Genomic DNA, 20,352 nt, shown 5'->3' on the forward strand with positions numbered 1-20,352 from the left:
AGAAAAGGGTGTAGAAGACAAGATACCAAAAAGAACTGACAAAGGGGTATAAGAGCTTTATATCTCCCATTCACTCTTATTATGCCACATGTATCTATGAGAGATGTGATTGACTGTAAACAGGGCGACATCATATGGTCACACTATGGCGGCACACTACGTATTACCATTTGCTGAATTCTATGGAAGCTTTTCCCATGGAAGCTGAATGCTTGTTCAAACAGGACTTTATCTTCAACCGTCCACTCATCAGGGAAGGGAGTAAAATTGGGCAAATCAGCAAGTGACTTCTCGATATTGTGTTTGTGCCAAAACAGCATGCCAAGGGCCTGTAAACAAGAAGCACACTTATGTTACATACATGTAAATATTCACACACAATGTATCTAATCTGTATCTAATCTGTGTGCTCCTCATTCTGCACAAAGCATCTAAACGGTATAACAATTGCCCTGTATACAAGATATATAAGTGTTAAACTGCACACATGATAGAGGGGAGAGGTTTCTGCTTCAGCAGGTTGTCTTACAGTCAGACTGGAGCGAACAGCTCTCTGCTGCCCCCTATCGTGCGGACAATTACACGACTGACCGACGATCAACAGAGGGGACCACCGGCTGTTCTCACTAATTAGTTATCGAAAAGATAACAGTGAGCGTATGGCATATACACCACCAGATTTCAATGCATGGAATATGTTTATATACTGCCGTACGATCACTGCTAACACCGCAATAACCCAAGAAAGATTATTAGCTGCCACCACCAATCCGTTTTTTTTAACATACAGGCCGATTGGACGCCTGCTTTCTGGTAGCATATATGGCTTCGGGCAAGGCACGATTACAGAACAAAAGAAACAGAACTATTACACTTCATATTTGATCCAAAGGGGGCAGTGTTTATGAAAAAATATACAAGAGATTTGACAAAAGGGACCAAACAATGCAGCATATATACAGTCACAGAAAATAAAAGGATTAACAAAAGAACTTACTATACCGATCACAGAGACGATTCAGTTTAGCCAAAGGAGAGCACTTCGACTGGCCGTTACGTGAACGTGGCCCCTGTTTACATGAAAAATCTCAGCACAAACCCAAATCATAATTCAGCCTGATCTTTTATCAGCCCCCTGAGCCCCACCCACACAATCCCCTGTGATGACCTCACATGGACTGGGTTGTGGGCTGGTCTCAGTCATTCATGATTTTATGAAATCCCCAACTTATGAGATAAGTCCTCTCCAGATGGTCTTAGAAGTTAGACTGACGCCATATTTTCCATCAGTATTTTATCTTTCCTTAGGGATCAAACATGACCTAGCTGCCGTCAGTTATCTTCGCACTGTTGATTTATGGCTCATCGGCAGGGCTCACAGATATGAAAAAAATATGCATGTTGTTCCCCAATTAGCCCTGCCGCTAAAAATATATGTCTCATCCCAATTGGATTGATAGAAATTCCCCTATTCTATATTTTCTTTTGGTGCCTCTGAGTCCAGCAGATGACAAAAAGGTGTCCAGTGTAGATATTTCCCCTGAACTGACAATGTATTTCCTGTGAACAAACGGTCTCTTCCACTTTGGTGTCTATGTGTTAACACAAAACTCTCTGAAAGAACTTCTCCTGTCTCAATTACCTGTCAATTGTTTGGCTTTTTGTCTAAGCACAATATACATCCTCATGGTCTTTATCCTATAAGAAGCTCTCCCTTGCATGTTAATTAGGGTTGGCACTTCTCTTTGTTTACTGCCATTTTACATAAAGGCAGCTTTTAGATTGCTAGCTCCTGCTTCCTTACTGCAAATGGGATAAAGGAGGAGGGGGAGGGATTTGGTATCAGATCTTCTGTTACTGGGACTGTCAGCTACCTTTGCAAATGACAAGGGAAAAAAAGGGGGGGGCAGTGAATGACTTCAAAGATTTTTAATATTTTCTATGACATATAATTTCTTTATGCGAGGAAATGAGAGGGGAATTGAGGGGACATTTTTATTTGTTTTGTGTTTGTTCTTAAAGAAGCATGTGCTAGCCTGACAATTTTACCTGTTCCACGTTGTAGCCATGTTTTTCTTTTGCTACTGCAATGTATTCATCCACTACAAAACAAATAAAGGAAGAAGGCTTTTTAGAGATAAGATTATCAACTGTCTACTATAATATCTACGGCTCAATCGCAAGAATATGTAAAAGCGTGAAGGAGTCTGTATAGAGGAACCTGCAGAATCTCGATGTGCTGCTAGGTGGTATTTTTACAGGTGCACACGGCATCTTTTTCAGGTGGATTCCGACTGAAAATGAACATGATGCCCAGCAGTGTAACGTCAACACTGATGTGCACATGATCAGTTTTTGTCATGTTTCTTAATCGCTTCACGGTGCGCAAACTGAATATGAAAAAGCCGCCCGCAAGGAGGCACTGCGAAAACCACTGCAAAACTGCTTGAGGAAAGAAGAAAAAAAAAATGACACTGGCTTTGTGAAAGAAAACTTCTGCACATTTACCTTAAAAGGTATGTGCATATGACGTCTTTCTAGAGCGCATAGGGAAAAGAAACTCCAAATCTTCCTCAAAATCTCGGAGTTTCCGCTCATTGGCTATGTGCACATGGAGTTTTTGGAGAGGAAACTCTTTAAATCTTCCGCAAAAAAACCTGGAGGTCCTGACACGTTTCCTCTAAATAAAAAAAAACCTCAGCAAAAAGACTGTTTCTGCTTCAAAATAACTCCTAGCCAAAAAAAGGTGCTCATCTCTTAAACTTGCCCCATTCCGCTCACATGTTGTGACCTTGGGAGCTTATGATGCATAAATAAGACAACATGGTATACAGTCATGGCTGAAAGTGTTGACACCCTTGAAATTGTTCGAGAAAATTAAGTATTTCTCCCAGAAAATTATTGTAATTACACACGTTTTGTTATACAAGTTTATTTCCTTTGTGTGTATTGGGACAGCACAAAAAAACTTGAGAAAAATTCAAATTGGACATAATTTCACACAAAACCCCCAAAATGGGCTGGACAAAATTGTTGCCACCTTTCCAAAATTGTAGATAAACAACTTTTTGAACGAGCATCACATTCATGAAACACTCACCCATGGCAAGTAACTCGGTGTGGCTAATATGAAAATCACACCTGAAACCAGATAACAAGTGGCTGAAGTGGTCTCAATCTTTGCACTGTGAGTCTGTGTGTGCTACACTAAGCATGGAGAACAGAAAGAGGAGAAGAGAACTGTCTGGGGACTTGAATACCAAAATTGTGTAAAAATATCAACAAATCTCAAGGTTATAAGTCCATCTCCTGAGATCTTGATGTTCCTTTGTCCATGTTGCGCAACATAATCAAGAAGTTTACAACCCATGAACTGCAGGTAATCTTCCTGGACATGGACGGCAGAGAAAAATTGATAAAAGGTTGCAACGCAGGATAGTCCAGATGGTGGAAAAGCAGCACCAATCAAGTTCCAAAGAAATTCAAGCTGTCGTGCAGCCTCAGGGTGCATCAGTGTCAGCTCAAACTATCCGTTGAGATTTGAATGAAATTAAATGCTATGGCAGGAGACTCAGGAGGACCCCACTGCTGGCACAAACATAAAACGCTAGACTGCAGTTTGCCATAATGTATGTGAGTAAGCCAAAATCCTTCTGGGAAAGCGTATTGTGCACAGATGAGACCAAGATAGAGCTTTTTGGTAAAGCACATCATTCTACTGTTTACGAAAAATGGAATGAGGTTTGCAAGGAAAAGAACATGGCACTTACAGTCAAATATGGTGGACGTTCAAATATGTTTTGGGGTTGTTTTGTAGCTTCTGGGTGCGTTGACTGTGAGCAAGGAATCATGAAATCTGAAGATTACCAAGAGATTTTGGGTCGCAATATAGTGCCCACTGTCAGAAAGCTGGGTCTGTGTCCTAGGTCACGGGACTTCCAGCAGGACAATGACCCCAAACATACTTCCGGAAGGACCCAGAAATGGATGGAAAGAAAGAGCTGGAGAGTTCTAAAGTGGCAGCAATGAGTGGATCTAAAATCCATTGATCACCTGTGGAGAGATCTTAAAAGAGGGATTTTTGGTACTCACCGTAAAATCTTTCTTGGAGCCTTCACTAGGGGACACAGGTAACCATGGGTGTATGCTGCTGTGGATATGAGACTGACACTAGGCAAAAAAAAGAATTGGCTCCTCCTCAGCAGTATACACCCACCGACTGGCACAAAGTTCATCAGTTAGTGATAAAAGCAGTAGGAGGAACCACACTAAGATGCAACTATGTACAGGCCCAACAGAGCCACATAGGCCCAGAAAAGAACAGGCCAAAACCAGGGAGGGAGCTGTGTCCCCCAATGAAGGCTCCAAGAAAGATTTTTCGGTGAGTACCAAAAATCCCTCTCATTATCGCTTCATTGGGGGACACAGGTAACCATGGAATGTCCTAAAGCAGTCCCTAGGGAGGGAGCAGAATAGTTAGACACAGACTAGGTCGGACGGTGGGCGACTGCAGCTTGCAGAACCTTTCTTCCCAGGCTGGCATCAGCCGAGGCATAGGTATGAATTCTGTAAAACCTTGCGAAAGTATGAAGCGAAGACCAGGTCACAGCCCTGCAGATTTGAGACGCAGAGGTCTGGTGGCGAACAGTCCAGGAAGCCCCCACCGCCTGGGTAGAGTGAGCCCTTACTCCCAGAGAATATGCCTCCAGTATGGCTAACCGGATGCAACGGGTGATGGGAGACCCTTGCGACGACCCTCAGGGATGACAAACAAGGTGTCCGAACGCCGAAAAGAAGCGGTCTTTGCAAGGTAGAATCGCGTAAAGCTCTGACAAGATCCAGATTGTGGAACGACTTCTCAAGGGGGTGAACTGGGCAGAAAGAAGGTAAAACAATGTTCTCATTGATGTGGAAAGAGGAGACCACTTTTGGTAAGAAGGAAGGTACGAGTCTGAGGACCACCTTGTCCTGATGGAGAATGAGAAAAGGAGAATGACACGAGAGTGCTGCCAGCTCGGAAACCCTTCTAATAGAAGTAACGGCTACCAGAAAGGCAACATTCCAGGAAAGAAGGGACAACGTGATGTCCTGAATGGGCTCGAACGAAGATTGCTGAAGAACACTTAAGACCAGATTAAGGTCCCACGGATCCACAGGAGGGCGACACGACGGTGCCAAGTGAGCCACTCCTTGGAGGAAGGTCTTGACCTGGGGGGGCGAGAAGCCAAATTTCACTGAAAAAGAACTGAAATCGCAGAAATCTGGCCTTTAAGAGTACTAAGAGAAAGGCCGGCGTCAAGGTTCGACAGCAAAAAGGTTAGAATGAAAGGAAGTGAAAAGGAAATGGGAGCCCGCTGTTTATCCTCACACCAGCGGAAAAAAGCCTTCCAAGCCTTCCAGGTCCTATGGTAAATGCGAGAAGTCGCAGGCTTTCTTGCACTAATCATGGTGTGAATGACCTGGGGCGAGAAACCCCAGAGATCAACAGCCATGCCATTAAATTGAAAGACAAGAATTCTGATGGAAGAGAGGCCCATGTAAGAGTAGATCTTGACAGTCTGGAAGTTTCCAGGGAAAGTCGGCGAGCAGGCTGACTAGCTCTGCATACCAAGCCCGTCTGGGTCAGTCTGGGACCACCAGGACAAAGGGTACTCCTTCTGCCTTTATCTTCTTGACGACTCGCGATATCAATGGGAGCGGGGGAAAAAAGGTAAGGCAGTTGAAACTGGGACCATGACATGACCAGGGAGTCCTGACCGATTGCTAGAGGATCACGGGACCTGGCTACAAAGCTGGGAACCTTGTGATTCAATCGAGACGCCATCAGATCGAAGTCGGGAGTGTCCCAACGCTGACAAATCTGATGGTACACATCGGGGTTGAGGGACCACTCTCCTAAGGCGAGGCCCTGGCGACTTAGAAAGTCGACGGCCCAGTTGTCCATCCCTGGAATGTGTACCGCTGAGATAGCGGGGACGCTCCTCTCGACCCACACCAGGATTCTCGAGACCTCCTTCATGATGGACTTGCTGCGTGTCCTTCCCTGGTGGTTTATGTACGCCACGGCCATGGCATTGTCCGATTGAATGTGAACTGAACTGGAGATACTACAAGGAGATCCTACCTGTGGGTCAAGGAGAGGTAGCTTTCCCTGATTTCCAGGAGGTTGATCGGTACTCTGTACCGTGTGATGAAGGAAAACCGCCACCCCCACCAAAAGGCTGGCGTTGGTCGTGACCACCTGCCACTGGAGAGGGAGAAATGATCTCCCGGGGCAAATTGAGGAAGGCAGAATCCACCATGCCAACAACTGCCTCACACGGGGGTACAGTACGATGGGTCGATCCAGGGATGAGATCCTCTTGCCCAAGCTGACAGGAGGATCAATTGGAGAGGATGGATATGGAACTGGGCAAAAGGTACTGCTTCCATGGAGGGGACAGTCTTCCCCAGAATGCTCATGCAGAGACAAAGGGAGTAAGGAGATGGGTTGTTTAGAAGGCGAATCCCCTGATGGACAGCAGAAATCTTTTCGTCTGGGAAAAAGACCTTGGCACGGGCTGTGTCGAATAACATGCCAAGGAAGGTCAGTCGTTGAGCAGGAATTAGGGAAGATTTGGCTAAATTGTCAATCCAGCCCAGCCGGGCAAGTGTCCAGAGTGATCTGAAGGCTTTGGCAACAGTCCCTGAGAGAGGGGCCCTTGATCAACAGATCGTCCAGATAGGGGATAACTACTATCCCTCTGGAGCACAGGATGCCCATGACAGTCGCCATTACCTTCGTGAAAACCCTGGGTGCTGAGGCAAGGCCGAATGGGGGCACTGTGAATTGGTAATGCCTCCCCTGAAAAGCAAAACAAAGGAATCTCTGATGTGATGCGCAAATTGGAATGTGCAGGTACGCATCCTGAATGTCCACTGTGAGGAGCTGCCCACTTATTAAAGACTATGATACTTTTCCAGCAACGGACCACCATTTTTGTCAATATTATTATTGTGTTTTATTAGTGATTTACTTGTTATGTTTTATATAGTTCTGCTTACTTGTCAGAATGTAAGATTCACTTGTAAAATGTCCAGCATTCCACTAATCTCATCTTTATCTCAGGAGTCCATTGTTTCAACAGCCAATAATCTCATTAGGTGAGTGCAGATTGACACAGTGGAGCCGTCACCACAGGGGGTCTTACAGGCAGTCTCAGATGAAGGCTTCTAGAAAATTCTTCATTGCTTTTTAGTGAACAGTGAATGTTTAAGGGGGAGGGTGTGATCACTTATGACCTGGGAGGGGACTGATCCCAGTGGAATAAAGTGGAGACATGTTTTAGAGAGTTGTGTGGAAGGATTGGACGAAGAGGATGGAGTCCGTGGGCTTGGAAGGATAAATGGATAAACATGTTACCATTATGGATTATGTCGTTTGGATTTAAACTTTCTTAAAAGGACTGCGGCTACTGGATACCTGTGCTTTCATCGTTTTATCTGCAGTCTAGAGGATCATGGACTGTGGCTACAGACTATACTGGCTGGAGATACGAAATCTGTGGGCTAACCAAAAGTTGGGAGACAGTGAGTATGGCCTTATACAAAGCCAGTGGAACTACTGAACCCAGATTGGGAATTTGAGGACTGAGAGAACTGTATTTTAGCCATTTACCTGGAATTGCTTTATTACCATGGCTGTGATCAATAAAATATTGTTGCATCGTTAACCTGCCTAGGTGATTACTTACAACCCACAACCTCAGATCTTTACATCCACCAAGCAGAGAAACTCATCGGGTTCCATTGAGGCAATCACTGAAAGGAGTGACTCCATTCTGAAGTGACGGATGCATACCCGTTGGTTCAAACGCTTGAGATCCAGGATTGGGCGGAGGGAGCCATCCTTTTTTGGGAGGACGAAAAAATTGGAATAGAAACCAGAAAAGCTTTTGTGAGAGGGAACAGGTACTATGACTCCTGACTGAAGGAGAGAGGAGATGGCTTGAAAGAAGTCTGGGACGTGGGGAATGAAAGGGTGTCTTTCTGGGAAGAGGGGGAGGAAGAAAATGTGATCTTGTAGCCAGAAGTCAGGATCTCTCTGACCCAGGCGTCGTGGACTACAGATAGCCACGTGTCCCAGAAGAGAAGAAGACGGCTGCCCACCCTGGGAGGAGTCCCAGGTAGGGGTGGCCCGTCATGCTAAAGAGAATCTATTGGAACCGAAATGTGACCCGGAAGACATGGAAGAGCGTCCATTTGCGCGTCAATTAGGGGTGGGCTTGAAAGATGGTTTTCGTCTCTCCTGCTGCGCCGGAGGGCGGTCTTGCTGGGAGGAGCCTGGCGAAGCGACTTGACGAAAGGGACGAGATTGAAGCGAGCGTCTCATTGTAAAGGGACGCTTAGGCTGGGGAAGAGAGGTGCTCTAGCCCCCTGTGGCATCTGAAATTATTTGGTCTAACTTAGACCCGAAGAGTCTTGAGCTTTGGAAGGGGAGGTTGGTAAGGGACTTTTTGGAAGACAGATCCGCATTCCAGGCATTAAGCCAAAGAATTCTACTTTTAGCAATAATATTGCTAGTGACACGGGCTGAGCAGGTAGCGGCGTCAAGTGACGCGGAGAGTAAGTATCTCCCTGCGTGGGCGATTTGGTCCGCCCGGTCAGAAAGTTCCTCCGGAGCAGCGGATAAGGTGCCCTGCCGGATGAGCTTGGCCCCGGCTTTGCCACTCACATGGAAGCAAAGGCAGGACAAAAGGAGGCACCGGCAGCCTCAAAGGCTGATTTGGCTAGAGCCCCAACCTGCCTATCAGTAGTATCCTAGAGGGAAGAACCGTCAGGAAGAGACAAAACAGTCTTTGCAGAAAGAGAAGAAAGGGGAGAATCAACACCTGGGGATTTCTTCCACTTACTAACCAGGTCCGAGTTAAAGGGATACAGAATATCCAACTGTTTTCTGACAGAAAAACGTTTTTACGGATACTCCCAATGTTTCAATAAAATACCTTCAAATTCTTTGTGATTTTAAAAAGTCCTAGAAGGACGTTTAATCTTCTTAAAAGAGACAGAGTGGTCCTGGGAAGGGCCCTCGTCCTCCTTAGTGTTAAGGGTTTGGTTGACGGCCGAGATGAGGCTGTCAACCATGCCCTGTATCTTGGACGTCTGATTCGAATCAGAATCTAACTCCGAATCCGATCTGGACTCGGACCCCAGGGCCACCTCGGGGGAGAAGGCATGGGATACTGAGGAAATCCAGAAGGATGTAGACGGGATAGGAGAACTGGACAAGGAGCTTGCGTGGGTAAGCTTCTAGTAGGAATGGATTCTCGTTCTACCATTCTGAGGGAGAAGCTGAGGTGCCTGCGAATCGTCCTGAGAAACGTACAGAGCACTGGTGGAGGAAGAAAGGTTAGGCAAGCGTTCCACGACCTGAGATAGCTTGGTGACTGATGGCAACAGCCAAATCCTGGGCAGTGGGGGTATCCTGTGATGCCATCAGGGCTATGGAGTCCGTAAGCCAAACCTCTGACTCCGACTCCTCAATTTCCATGACACCGACTCCAACATACATGGCTCATGTTTAAGTGATAAATTTACTGTAGCACAGATTCATCTCAGCTAAAAAGCTAAAAGTCTAGACCCTTAGATCAGGAATAAGACATATCATAACTTTCCCAAATTCTTTTTTTTTAACTTTTATTGATTTTAAGCAATACATATCAAATGAATTCAACAACATGTCATGAGTTCTGTCTTTTTTGTCCTTTGCAATCCATTTTGATATGCAAATGATATAGTACAGCAAAAAACTTATTCAAACTTTTTTCCTGGCAATTCCTCCTTCTCACACCGGTCCTGGACGGTGAAGAAGACTGTGATAACCCCTAAGAAAGGGGGAAGGTTACCTAGAAAGGACCACAGTCTTCCTCCCAGGTTGCTCCGAGGAGGGGGCGAGAACTGGCCACCGGGAATCCCCCTGAAGCAACGTGAGGTAAAGGAATAAAGTCCTGCCCAGCGGGTCTGAGAGTGGGTGATACCACACTGGTCTCTCGGTCGCTTGTGTGCAGGAAGACAGGGTGAGAATTGCACCCTGAAGAGAAGAACATGAAAAACAAATGTGACAAAAATTAATAAAAAACAGGGTAACCGGAAAAGGAAAAAGACTGATCTGGGATAGATCCAGATCCGCCGACTACAGACACTAAGCTTAAACTGATGAGCTTGGTGCCTGTAGGCGGGTGTATACTGCTGAGGAGGAGCCAATTCTTTTTTTGCCTAGTGTCAGCCTCCTAGTGACAGCAGCATACACCCATGGTTTCCTGGCGCAGTCTGCAAAAGAAGAGTGCTCCAAAATTCCAGTTGAGAGATGTAAGAAGCTTCTTGATGGTTATAGGAAATGACAATGTTGAGGGTGCCAACAATTTTGTCCGGCCCATTTTTGGGGTTGTGTGTGAAATTATGTCCAATTTGCCTTTTTTTTTTAGCCCTCTGTTTTTTTTGTGTGATTCCAATACACACAATGGAAATAAACATGTGTGTACAACAAAACATGTGTAATTGCAATAATGTTCTGGGAGAAATACTTCACTTTCTGGAACAATTTCACTTTTGGCCATGACTGTATACCCAACCTAAGTAGCAATGTCAGTGATCCGGTACTTACACTTCAGGTCGGATATATTGTGATGGGGAGACCACACCAGCATTCCTCCATTATCCTTATCTGTGTATTTGGTAGCACCTTAAATATAAAGGATAAAGTCAGAGACAAATGCCGGCCTCTACTAAGAGGATCATTAGTAAAGTAATTCATTCTGCAATGTCAGCAATTAATAGAAAGAAGAGCTGTCCTCCGTCCAAACAGTCGGGTCCGGGCTAAAGTAACATCTGACCACAAACAGTTAATGCTACGGGATGGCATGTTTTATGAACTACTAATTGTCATAGGTTCGCTGCGGCTGGAGTCGGACGTACATGACCGGACATTTTTTTTTGTGTAGAATTTGACATTTAGGAAGTTATTGACGTGTTTTAACTAATTTTTGTGGTATGATGGACCCTGTAAAAAAAAAAAAAAAAAAAAAAAAAAGTACAAAGCAGCCATCAAATGGGAAACTTTAGAGGCAGATTAAAGAACGTCCAAAATAACACCACTATCCAGCACAGTGTCACAGAGTGTGAGGAGAGTGCTGGCCAAAGCATCAGGTCGCCAATAGGGATCTGCAACCTTCTAACCTTTTCACCCAGGGAATCTGTCCATTCACCGATTCTTTAGGGAAACTACAACTCCCTGATCTGACTACTGCAGACCTTCAGTACATTAAGGGTAAACATTTGACGCTGCACTTTGAGCTTTGTTTAGTGCCGCTGTGGAGGTAAGCTGTGCTGCATATTAGTGTTTAGCTCCGCTGTGGAGGTATGCTGTGCTGCATATTAGTGTATAGCTCCGCTGTGGAGGTATGCTGTGCTGCATATTAGTGTATAGCTCCGCTGTGGAGGTATGCTGTGCTGCATATTAGTGTATAGCTCCGCTGTGGAGGTATGCTGTGCTGCATATTAGTGTATAGCTCCGCTGTGGAGGTATGCTGTGCTGCATATTAGTGTATAGCTCCGCTGTGGAGGTATGCTGTGCTGCATATTAGTGTATAGCTCCGCTGTGGAGGTATGCTGTGCTGCATATTAGTGTTTAGCTCCGCTGTGGAGGTATGCTGTGCTGCATATTAGTGTTTAGCTCCGCTGTGGAGGTATGCTGTGCTGCATATTAGTGTATAGCTCCGCTGTGGAGGTATGCTGTGCTGCATATTAGTGTATAGCTCCGCTGTGGAGGTATGCTGTGCTGCATATTAGTGTATAGCTCCGCTGTGGAGGTATGCTGTGCTGCATATTAGTGTATAGCTCCGCTGTGGAGGTATGCTGTGCTGCATATTAGTGTATAGCTCCGCTGTGGAGGTATGCTGTGCTGCATATTAGTGTATAGCTCCGCTGTGGAGGTATGCTGTGCTGCATATTAGTGTATAGCTCCGCTGTGGAGGTATGCTGTGCTGCATATTAGTGTATAGCTCCGCTGTGGAGGTATGCTGTGCTGCATATTAGTGTATAGCTCCGCTGTGGAGGTATGCTGTGCTGCATATTAGTGTATAGCTCCGCTGTGGAGGTATGCTGTGCTGCATATTAGTGTATAGCTCCGCTGTGGAGGTATGCTGTGCTGCATATTAGTGTATAGCTCCGCTGTGGAGGTATGCTGTGCTGCATATTAGTGTATAGCTCCGCTGTGGAGGTATGCTGTGCTGCATATTAGTGTATAGCTCCGCTGTGGAAGTATGCTGTGCTGCATATTAGTGTATAGCTCCGCTGTGGAGGTAAGCTTTGCAGCATATTAGTGTTTAGTGCCACTGTGGAGGTAAGCTGTGCTGCATATTAGTGTTTAGCTCCGCTGTGGAGGTATGCTGTGCTGCATATTAGTGTATAGCTCCGCTGTGGAGGTATGCTGTGCTGCATATTAGTGTATAGCTCCGCTGTGGAGGTAAGCTGTGCTGCATATTAGTGTTTAGTGCCACTGTGGAGGTAAGCTGTGCTGCATATTAGTGTTTAGCTCCGCTGTGGAGGTATGCTGTGCTGCGAGATGCCTCACAGGTGTAAATTCACTCAATTCCTCTGACATGATATAGGACAGAGTCTACTGACATTTTTAGTAAATAATCACAGATTAATTGGAATTTTGTCACCAACAGCATAAAAGAACAGCGTTGACCAAAAGTATTATCATTATTATTATTATTTTTTTTTAATAAGCATTTGGACCAATTATTTTTGCCTGTGCTATGTGGGGGTCATTTTTTGTCATATAACTTACAGCGCAATCCTTATGAATTTCAATTGAGTGTCTTAATCAAAAGGGCCGACCCCTATAAAGATATTACTAAATGAATCAACAAAAGAATTTGACCTTTTTTGTCGAGAAAAAAAAAAGAGCACTTAAAAAAAGAATTTCTACCCAAAAGTAATTTTTTTTTTTCATAGTACCTTTGACATTTATTTTTTTTGCTGAACTGGACACACAATGTAACAGTGGCTGAGTAGAGTACAACATATATACAGTGGTGTGAAAAAATGTTTGCCCCCTTCCTGATTTCTTATTCTTTTGCATGTTTGTCACGCTTAGGGTATGTGCACACGATGCAGAAATGAAGCAGAAAATTTCTGCATCATTTCTGCATCTCCCTGGCAGAAAAACGCATGCGGATTGTACATGTGTTTTTCCTGCGGAATACATGCGTTTCCGCATGCGGATTGACAAGCGCTTTCCAGGCGATTTTAGCATCACTTGGAAAGTGCTTGACAACTAGGTCACACTGTATAAATCCATGCAACCGACATGGATTTATATAGTGTGACCGTAAGAATGTTTAAAAATAAAAAAAATAAAGCTATACTTACCCTCTGATGGCCCTGGCGTGTGCTGCCGCGTTCGTTCCTGGCTTGTTCCTGGCTGCCGGGATATCGCGAGACACTGCGCTGAAGGGCCTGCGGTCACATGACTGTGACGTCACCGAAGGTCCTTCAGTCTTGCACGCAAGCAGAGGGAAGGAGACCGGGGGCCATCGGAAGGTGAATATATCTTATTTTTTATTTTATTCTTCTTTTACAGCTTTTTAATGGTACCTGGGTGTGGAGGAGAGTCTCATCTTCTCCACACTCGGGTACCATCCGCACATTAGAACGCGCCAATAACGCAAGTACAAATGCAGTCTTGCGGTATTGGTGCGTTCTAATGCAAGTCAATGGCGGCGAAAACACTGCGTTTCCGCAAAATTAAAGGACATGCTGCGGATTTTTGAGCGCAGCATAAACGCTGCGGAAAAATCAGCAGCATGGGCACAGCACATGCGGATTTCCATTGGGGAACATTGCTGCCCTTCTACCATGCGTTTTCAATGCGTTTCCGCAGATGCAAAATCGCCGCAGAAACGCATTAAAAACGCATCGTGTGCACACAGCGTTAAAGGGAACCTGTCAGGCCCCCTGTGCTCCAAGAACCCCCAACAGTTGAGTCTGCATATATAAACACCCTACCTAACAGTCCCTGTATTACTATACACACAAATAGATCTTTAAAAAAAAAAAGTATTTCTAAAGTCTGTTTATGATATGTAAATGAGGGCTTTGACTAATCGAGGGGGCGTTAGTGTCCCCAGACTAGTCGACCCACTTAGCATGTTATCACGCCCCTGTGGGCAAGATAACATAACTTACAAGTGTCGGCAACATGGCTAGTGCTATACTTACCTAGCGCATGTGTGCGGCTTCTTCCCCTCTCATCACTGATCCTCTGTAGTCGGAAGTAACTGTGCCGGCTTCAGAGAGGCGCACTGCGCATGATCGGAAGCGGAGTTCAATTTCCCTAGCCACACCTGTTCTCAATCAAAACACTAAAAATAGGACCTGCCTGACATAGTAAAATAGACCAAAAGATCCTCAAAAGCTAGACATCATGCTGTGATCCAAAGAAATTCAGGAAGAAATGAGAAACATAGTAATTGAGATCTATCAGTCTGGAAAAGGTTATAAAGATTCTAAAGCTTTGGGACTCCAGCGAACCACAGTAAGAACCATTGTCCACAAATGGCGAAACATGGAACAGTGGTGAACCTTCCCAGGAGTGGCCGGCCTACTCATCCAAGATGTCACAAAAGACCCCACAACAACATCCAAAGAACTGCAGGCCTCACTTGCCTCAGCTAAGGTCAGTGTTTATGACTCCACCATAAGAAAGATTGGGCAAAAACGACATGCATGGCAGAGTTCCAAGACGAAAACCACTGCTGAGCAAAAAGAACATAAAGGCTCATCTTAGTTTTGCCAGAAAATATCTTGATTATCGCTAAAACTTTTGGGAGAATACTCTGTGGACTGACGAGACAAAGGTTGAATTTTTTGGCAGGTGTATGTCCCATTACATCTGGCGTAGAAGTAACACAGAATTTTAGAAAAGGAACATCATACCAACAGTAAAATACTTGTGTTATATTTGTGTAATATTTAAATTTGTTTTGTGATCTGAAAAATTTAAAGTGCACCTGTCAGCAGGATTGTGCTCAGTAAACTACATACACTGTCAGGTGGGCGACATTACACGGATTAAAATGATACGTTGGTCGATGAAATCTGTCCTGTGGTTCTTGTGTAATCTTTACTTTCAGCTTGGGGATAATGATATGCTCGTGCTTCGGGCAGCCTGGGGGGGGGGGGGGCGCTATCTGGTGCTCTGCTTACATATTCATATATATATGCTCTTATGACCGCTCACTGTGATCTCACTGACCTGCGTCCTATTTTACCTAGCCCCTCACTACCAGGGCTGTGGAGTCGGTGTCCATTTTGGTGGAGTCTGAATCGAAGTCGGTATAAAATGGACTGACTCCGACTCCTAAAATATATAATAAATTGGGTACAGTCGTTCAATGCAGTTTGTGGGGAATATTTTTTCATAAGAATTTAGGAAAGTTATGAAATGTCCTATAAATATCTGTCCTATTCCTGATCTAAGGGTCTAGACTTTTAGCTGAGATGAATCTGTGCTTCAGTAAATTTATCACTTAAACATGAGCCATGTATGAGGGAGTCGGAGTCGTGGAGTCGGTGTCATGGAAACTGAGGAGTCGCGGAGTTGGAGGTTTGGCTTACCGACTCCACAGCCCTGCGCACTACTAGATGCATTATGTAAAATAGGAGGCAGATCACTGAACGATCAGTGAGCTGCGTTAAGAGCATACAGATGAATATGTCAGCAGAGCACCAGATAGGTTGTCCAGAAGCACGAGCATATCATTATCGCCAAACTGAAAGTAAAGATTACACAAGAACCACTGGACGGATTTCATCAACCAAGGTATCATTCTAATCAGTGTAATGTCGCCCACCTGACAGTGTATGTATTCTACAGCGCACAATCCTGTTGACAGGTGAGTTTTAAGTGAGACAAACATACAAAGGAAGGGGGCAAACACTTTTTCACACTACTGTATATATTTTTTTTATTTCGCCTCTTTTGTATATATTAGCAATCAAAGTATTTTGCACCTCAAGAGTTAATTTTTTTTTTTTTTTTTTTTTTTTAAGCCCAAGTGGTTGTGGTCAGACAGTTTTCACTGGGGGCGTGTAATGTGTGATGTACCCTGTATGATGCTGACCAATCAAAAGCAGGTAGCAACACTCAAAGGAACAAGCACTGGCCCCTATCATAGCTTCAAGCAGATTTCTCAAGTGTGTGATACATATAATGACAGCTAGCTCTGATCTCCTGGACTAAGCTCATGCATGAGTCATAGTGAGGTTAATAACGGGGTGGAGGAACAGCGCAGCTGAGTTCAGCTCTGTCACATTACAAACCCTTCTATCAGTTCTCCTGATTACTGATTATGTCAATCATACTAATATCTGCTATGCTCAAATAACTTTTACTCACTCTGTGGTGAGATCAGGCTGTTGTGTCTCGCACATGAACAGCCTGCCTGTTCTGGACTACTCCTGTGTGAGATGTAATGAGACCCTGCTCTGCTCTCACTGCAGACCAATTACAAGTTAAGCACCACAGACACGTTTGATTACTGACACATCTCCGGAAAGGCATTGTGGGGGGAAAGGGCAGTTCAGCAGAGCCGACTGTGCTAGGAGAGGATAGCTGAGAAGGGTTTGTAATGTAACAGAGTTAAACTCAGCGGGGCTGCTCCTGCCCTACACAGGGTCATTATCTGAGTCATCTGTGCTTTCTAATCATGCAGGAGGAGATCAGGACTGACTGTAATTACATCCCACACTGAATCTTGCTCTAAAGGCCCCGTCACACTTAGCGACGCGGCAACGATCCCGACAACGATATGACCTGTCAGGGATCGTTGCTGCGTCGCTATGTGGTCGCTGATGAGGCAGGCAGGCTCACCAACGATCAGGGGAGCAGCAACATCGTGGAAAGAATCTTTCCACGATGTCCTGCTCCTGGTTAGGAGCCTGCTGAAGCAGGAGCAGGCTGGTAACTATGGTAAACATCGGGTTACTAGGGGCACACGCGCTCCTAGTAACCCGTTCTTTATCATGGTTACCACTCTGCTAGAGTGAGCGGGAGGTTACCGCTCATTTAGCAGGCTCGTAACCATGATAAACAGCGGGTTACTAGGTGCTCGTGTGCCCCTAGTAACCCGATGTTTACCATAGTTACCAGCCTGATCGCTGCTCCCGCTGGTCACACACAGCGATGTGTGCTGACCAGCGGGAGAACAACGACCAAAAAATGGTCCAGGACATTCTGCAGCGATCAGCGACCTCACAGCAGGGGCCTGATCGCTGCAAAGTGTCACACATAGCGACATCGCTGGTGAGGTCGCTGTTGCGTCACCAAAACCGTGACACAGCAGCGATCTCGCTATGTGAGACGGGGGCTTAAGCTATGGTGGGGGCGGGTTCTTTTTTCCTTTGTCTGTTGCTGCCTGGTTATGATTGGTCAGCATCATACAGGGTGAAGAAGTACACTCCCCAGTGAAAACTCACTGATAACACACACTTATGAAAAAAAAAAAAAAAAAACTTAAACCGTGAGTTCAGTTCGACAAAGAAAATTTGATTAAAAGTCCTCTATAAAGAGGTTTTCTGCTGTACACAGTCCCTTTCTATGTGAAGAGTCCAGAGCTCCCCAATGATGAGCTCAAATTCATAAGACCACTAAAAATCAGCCGTAATCTGCACCAAAAATATGGAGTAATACACAGTTCCAATGCAAATCAAAGTGTAATTTGTGATGCATGGACATAAAGTCCTCTAGAGCAGAAAATGGTTTGCTTTAGGAATCTTGAAAATCCTGCCGACTGAGACAGTGAGAACTAGATTAGTGTTCTCTTAAAGAAGTTTCCCACTACTTGGACAACTCCTTATCATACCGCATGCTTGACCCTGATAAAAGAAAAAAGCTTATACTTACTTCCCGTGTTGGCGCCGTTCCAGCAAGGACAGCACTCGCTCTCCCGTGCTGTTATTGTGCAACGTGACCCAGGCGCCCAATCAGCGCTGGCATCACTGTCTCTGCCTCCTGTCGAATTGAACGTGAAGAGGAAGTCAGATCAGCTGCAGCCCCCGGACTCCCTCTTCGTGTTCGATTTGTCCAAAGGCGGGGACTGTGACCCAGAGCTGATTGGGCGCTGGGGTCACAACAACCGCACGAGAGCCCTGGGACCACGAGTGCTGACACCGCTGGAAAGGCGCCGGCACGGTAGGTGAGTATAAGCTTTATTATTTTAATCGGAGCCAAACATTCAGATCAAGAAGGGTTGTCCAAGTAGTGGACAACCCCTTTCTGGCCCAGGGCGTACTAATACGTATCTGTGCCCTGTGCCTTATGGGCCTGATACGTATTATTACGCCCTAGTGATTTCATCAGCTGACACCCGGCGGCTTGTGTGCTGGCGATATCGCCGCCGGGTGTCAGCTGATAGTTACAGCTGACACCCGGTGCTATGTGCAGGGGACGGTCCCGCACCGCTCCCTACACATTAACTCCCGAAATGCTGCGATCTAAATCGAAATCAGCATTCCTGTGGCAAGAGGAGGTAAGCGCTATACTTACCTTCTCTGCCAGCGTCCCGCGCATTCAAGTCCGGTCCTGGATGTGTCCATGGTGACCCGATGTCATCATGACAACATCCGGGTCACCAGGAGGCAGGAAGTTGCTTTGGTCATCCGCAGTGAGCGACCAAAATAACTTCTCCTTGTGCAGTGCTGACAGGCTGCATAGCACAGGGATGGTTCTGCATTCCTATGCTATACAGCCGATCAGGCTGCAAAAAGTGAAAGTCCCATAGTGGGACAAGGTGTAAAAATAATAAAAATGTCAGAAAGTGAAAAAAAAAAAATAATAAAAAATAAATAAAAATATATTGTACCCATAAATAAATAATCTTATGAAAACAAAAAAATAAACCAATAAAAGTACACATATTTGTTATCGCCGCGTCCGGAACGACCTGACCTATAAAACTGTCCCGCTAGTTAACCCCTTTAGTGAACACGGTAAAAAAAATAAAAAACATAAAACGATGCTTTATCATCATACCGCTAAACAAAAAAAATGGAATAAAACGCGATCAGAAAGACGAATGTAAATAAAAATGATACTGCTGAAAATGTCATCTTGTCCCACAAAAAACAAGCCGCCATACAGCTCCAACAACAGAAAAATAAAAAAAGTTATAGCTCGCAGAATAAAGCGATGCAAAAACAATTATTTTTTCTATTAAATAGTTTATTGCGTAAAAGCGCCAAAATATATCTAAAAAAATATATATCTAAATGTGGTACCGCCGTAAACGTACTGACCCGAAGAATAAAGCTGCCTTATCAATTTTACCACACACGGAACGGCATAAAAAAAACCAACCAAAATAACAATTCCTGAATTGTTGGTTTTTGTTTATTCTGCCTTCTAAAAATCAGAATAGAAAGCGATCAAAAAATGTCACGTGCCCGAAAATGGTACCAATAAAACTTGTCTCGCAAAAAACAAGCTGTCACATGACTGTCAGCCGAAATATGGAAAAGTTATAGCTTTCAAAATATGGCGATGCAAAAAAATGCATCTTTTAGTGTGACAGCTGTCAATCATAAAAACCCGATATGAATCTGGTATCGCTGGAATCGCACCGACCCCAAGAATAAAGACGTCTAATCAGTTATACCGCACGAGCAACGGTGTAAAAAATAAACTTTAGGGTTGGGGTTGGGATTTTTTCAGAAGTAAAGAAAAAAAAAAAAATGATGACGATATGGCGACTAATATTGAGCGCAAGTGCTCGCTACTTGAGTTTGCATCGGGTGCTCGGGTATGCACCAAGTATAGCGGGTGCTCGAGTGACATGCTCGAGTCTCCGACACCCAAATGTTTTGCAGCTGTTATACAGCCAAAAAAAACGTCACGGGGATTGCCTGCCATGCACGAGCGATCCCCACATGTTTTTTTTGGATGTCTAATAACTGTGAAACATGTGGGGTAGGGACTCGAGCATGTCACTCGAGCACCCGTGATTAGTGCTGAGCATTCAGATACTGAAATATCGGGTATCGACAGATATTCGCGGTATAAGAGTTCCGATACTTTTAGAATATCGAATACCGGAAGTTCCCATAATGCCTGCGCTCTGCAGTGTCTCTGAAGGATGACAAGCTGGATGGCAGCGCTCAGCTTACTGTACTTGTCATTTAGTGTTAAAGGATTTATTAAAAAAAATAATAGTGTTTTCATGCACCGTCTCTTTAAAAAAGCCGGCCGGCAATTCAGCAGCGGTATACACCGGTACCCGACAATCTACAACAGAAAGAATAGAGCATCAC

General features: G+C 44.9%; 1 protein-coding gene across 3 annotated transcripts in view; it reads right to left on the reverse strand.

Annotated features, from left to right (window-relative positions):
• Window positions 1–20,352, reverse strand: part of RCOR3 (REST corepressor 3) — a 54,478-nt gene that overhangs the window by 16,237 nt on the left and 17,889 nt on the right. For all 3 annotated transcript variants that reach the window (XM_073671992.1, XM_073671993.1, XM_073671994.1), the window contains exons 3-5: window positions 10,643–10,720; window positions 2,050–2,102; window positions 168–329 (exon numbers count right to left, since the gene is read on the reverse strand). In XM_073671992.1, the coding sequence (XP_073528093.1) occupies window positions 168–329; window positions 2,050–2,102; window positions 10,643–10,720 (293 nt within the window). The remainder of the gene's footprint in view (window positions 1–167; window positions 330–2,049; window positions 2,103–10,642; window positions 10,721–20,352) is intronic.

This window comes from Phyllobates terribilis, unplaced genomic scaffold, assembly GCF_046119375.1.
Source record: "Phyllobates terribilis strain yellow unplaced genomic scaffold, ASM4611937v1 Scaffold_3__8_contigs__length_932513732, whole genome shotgun sequence".
NCBI lineage: Eukaryota > Metazoa > Chordata > Amphibia > Anura > Dendrobatidae > Phyllobates > Phyllobates terribilis.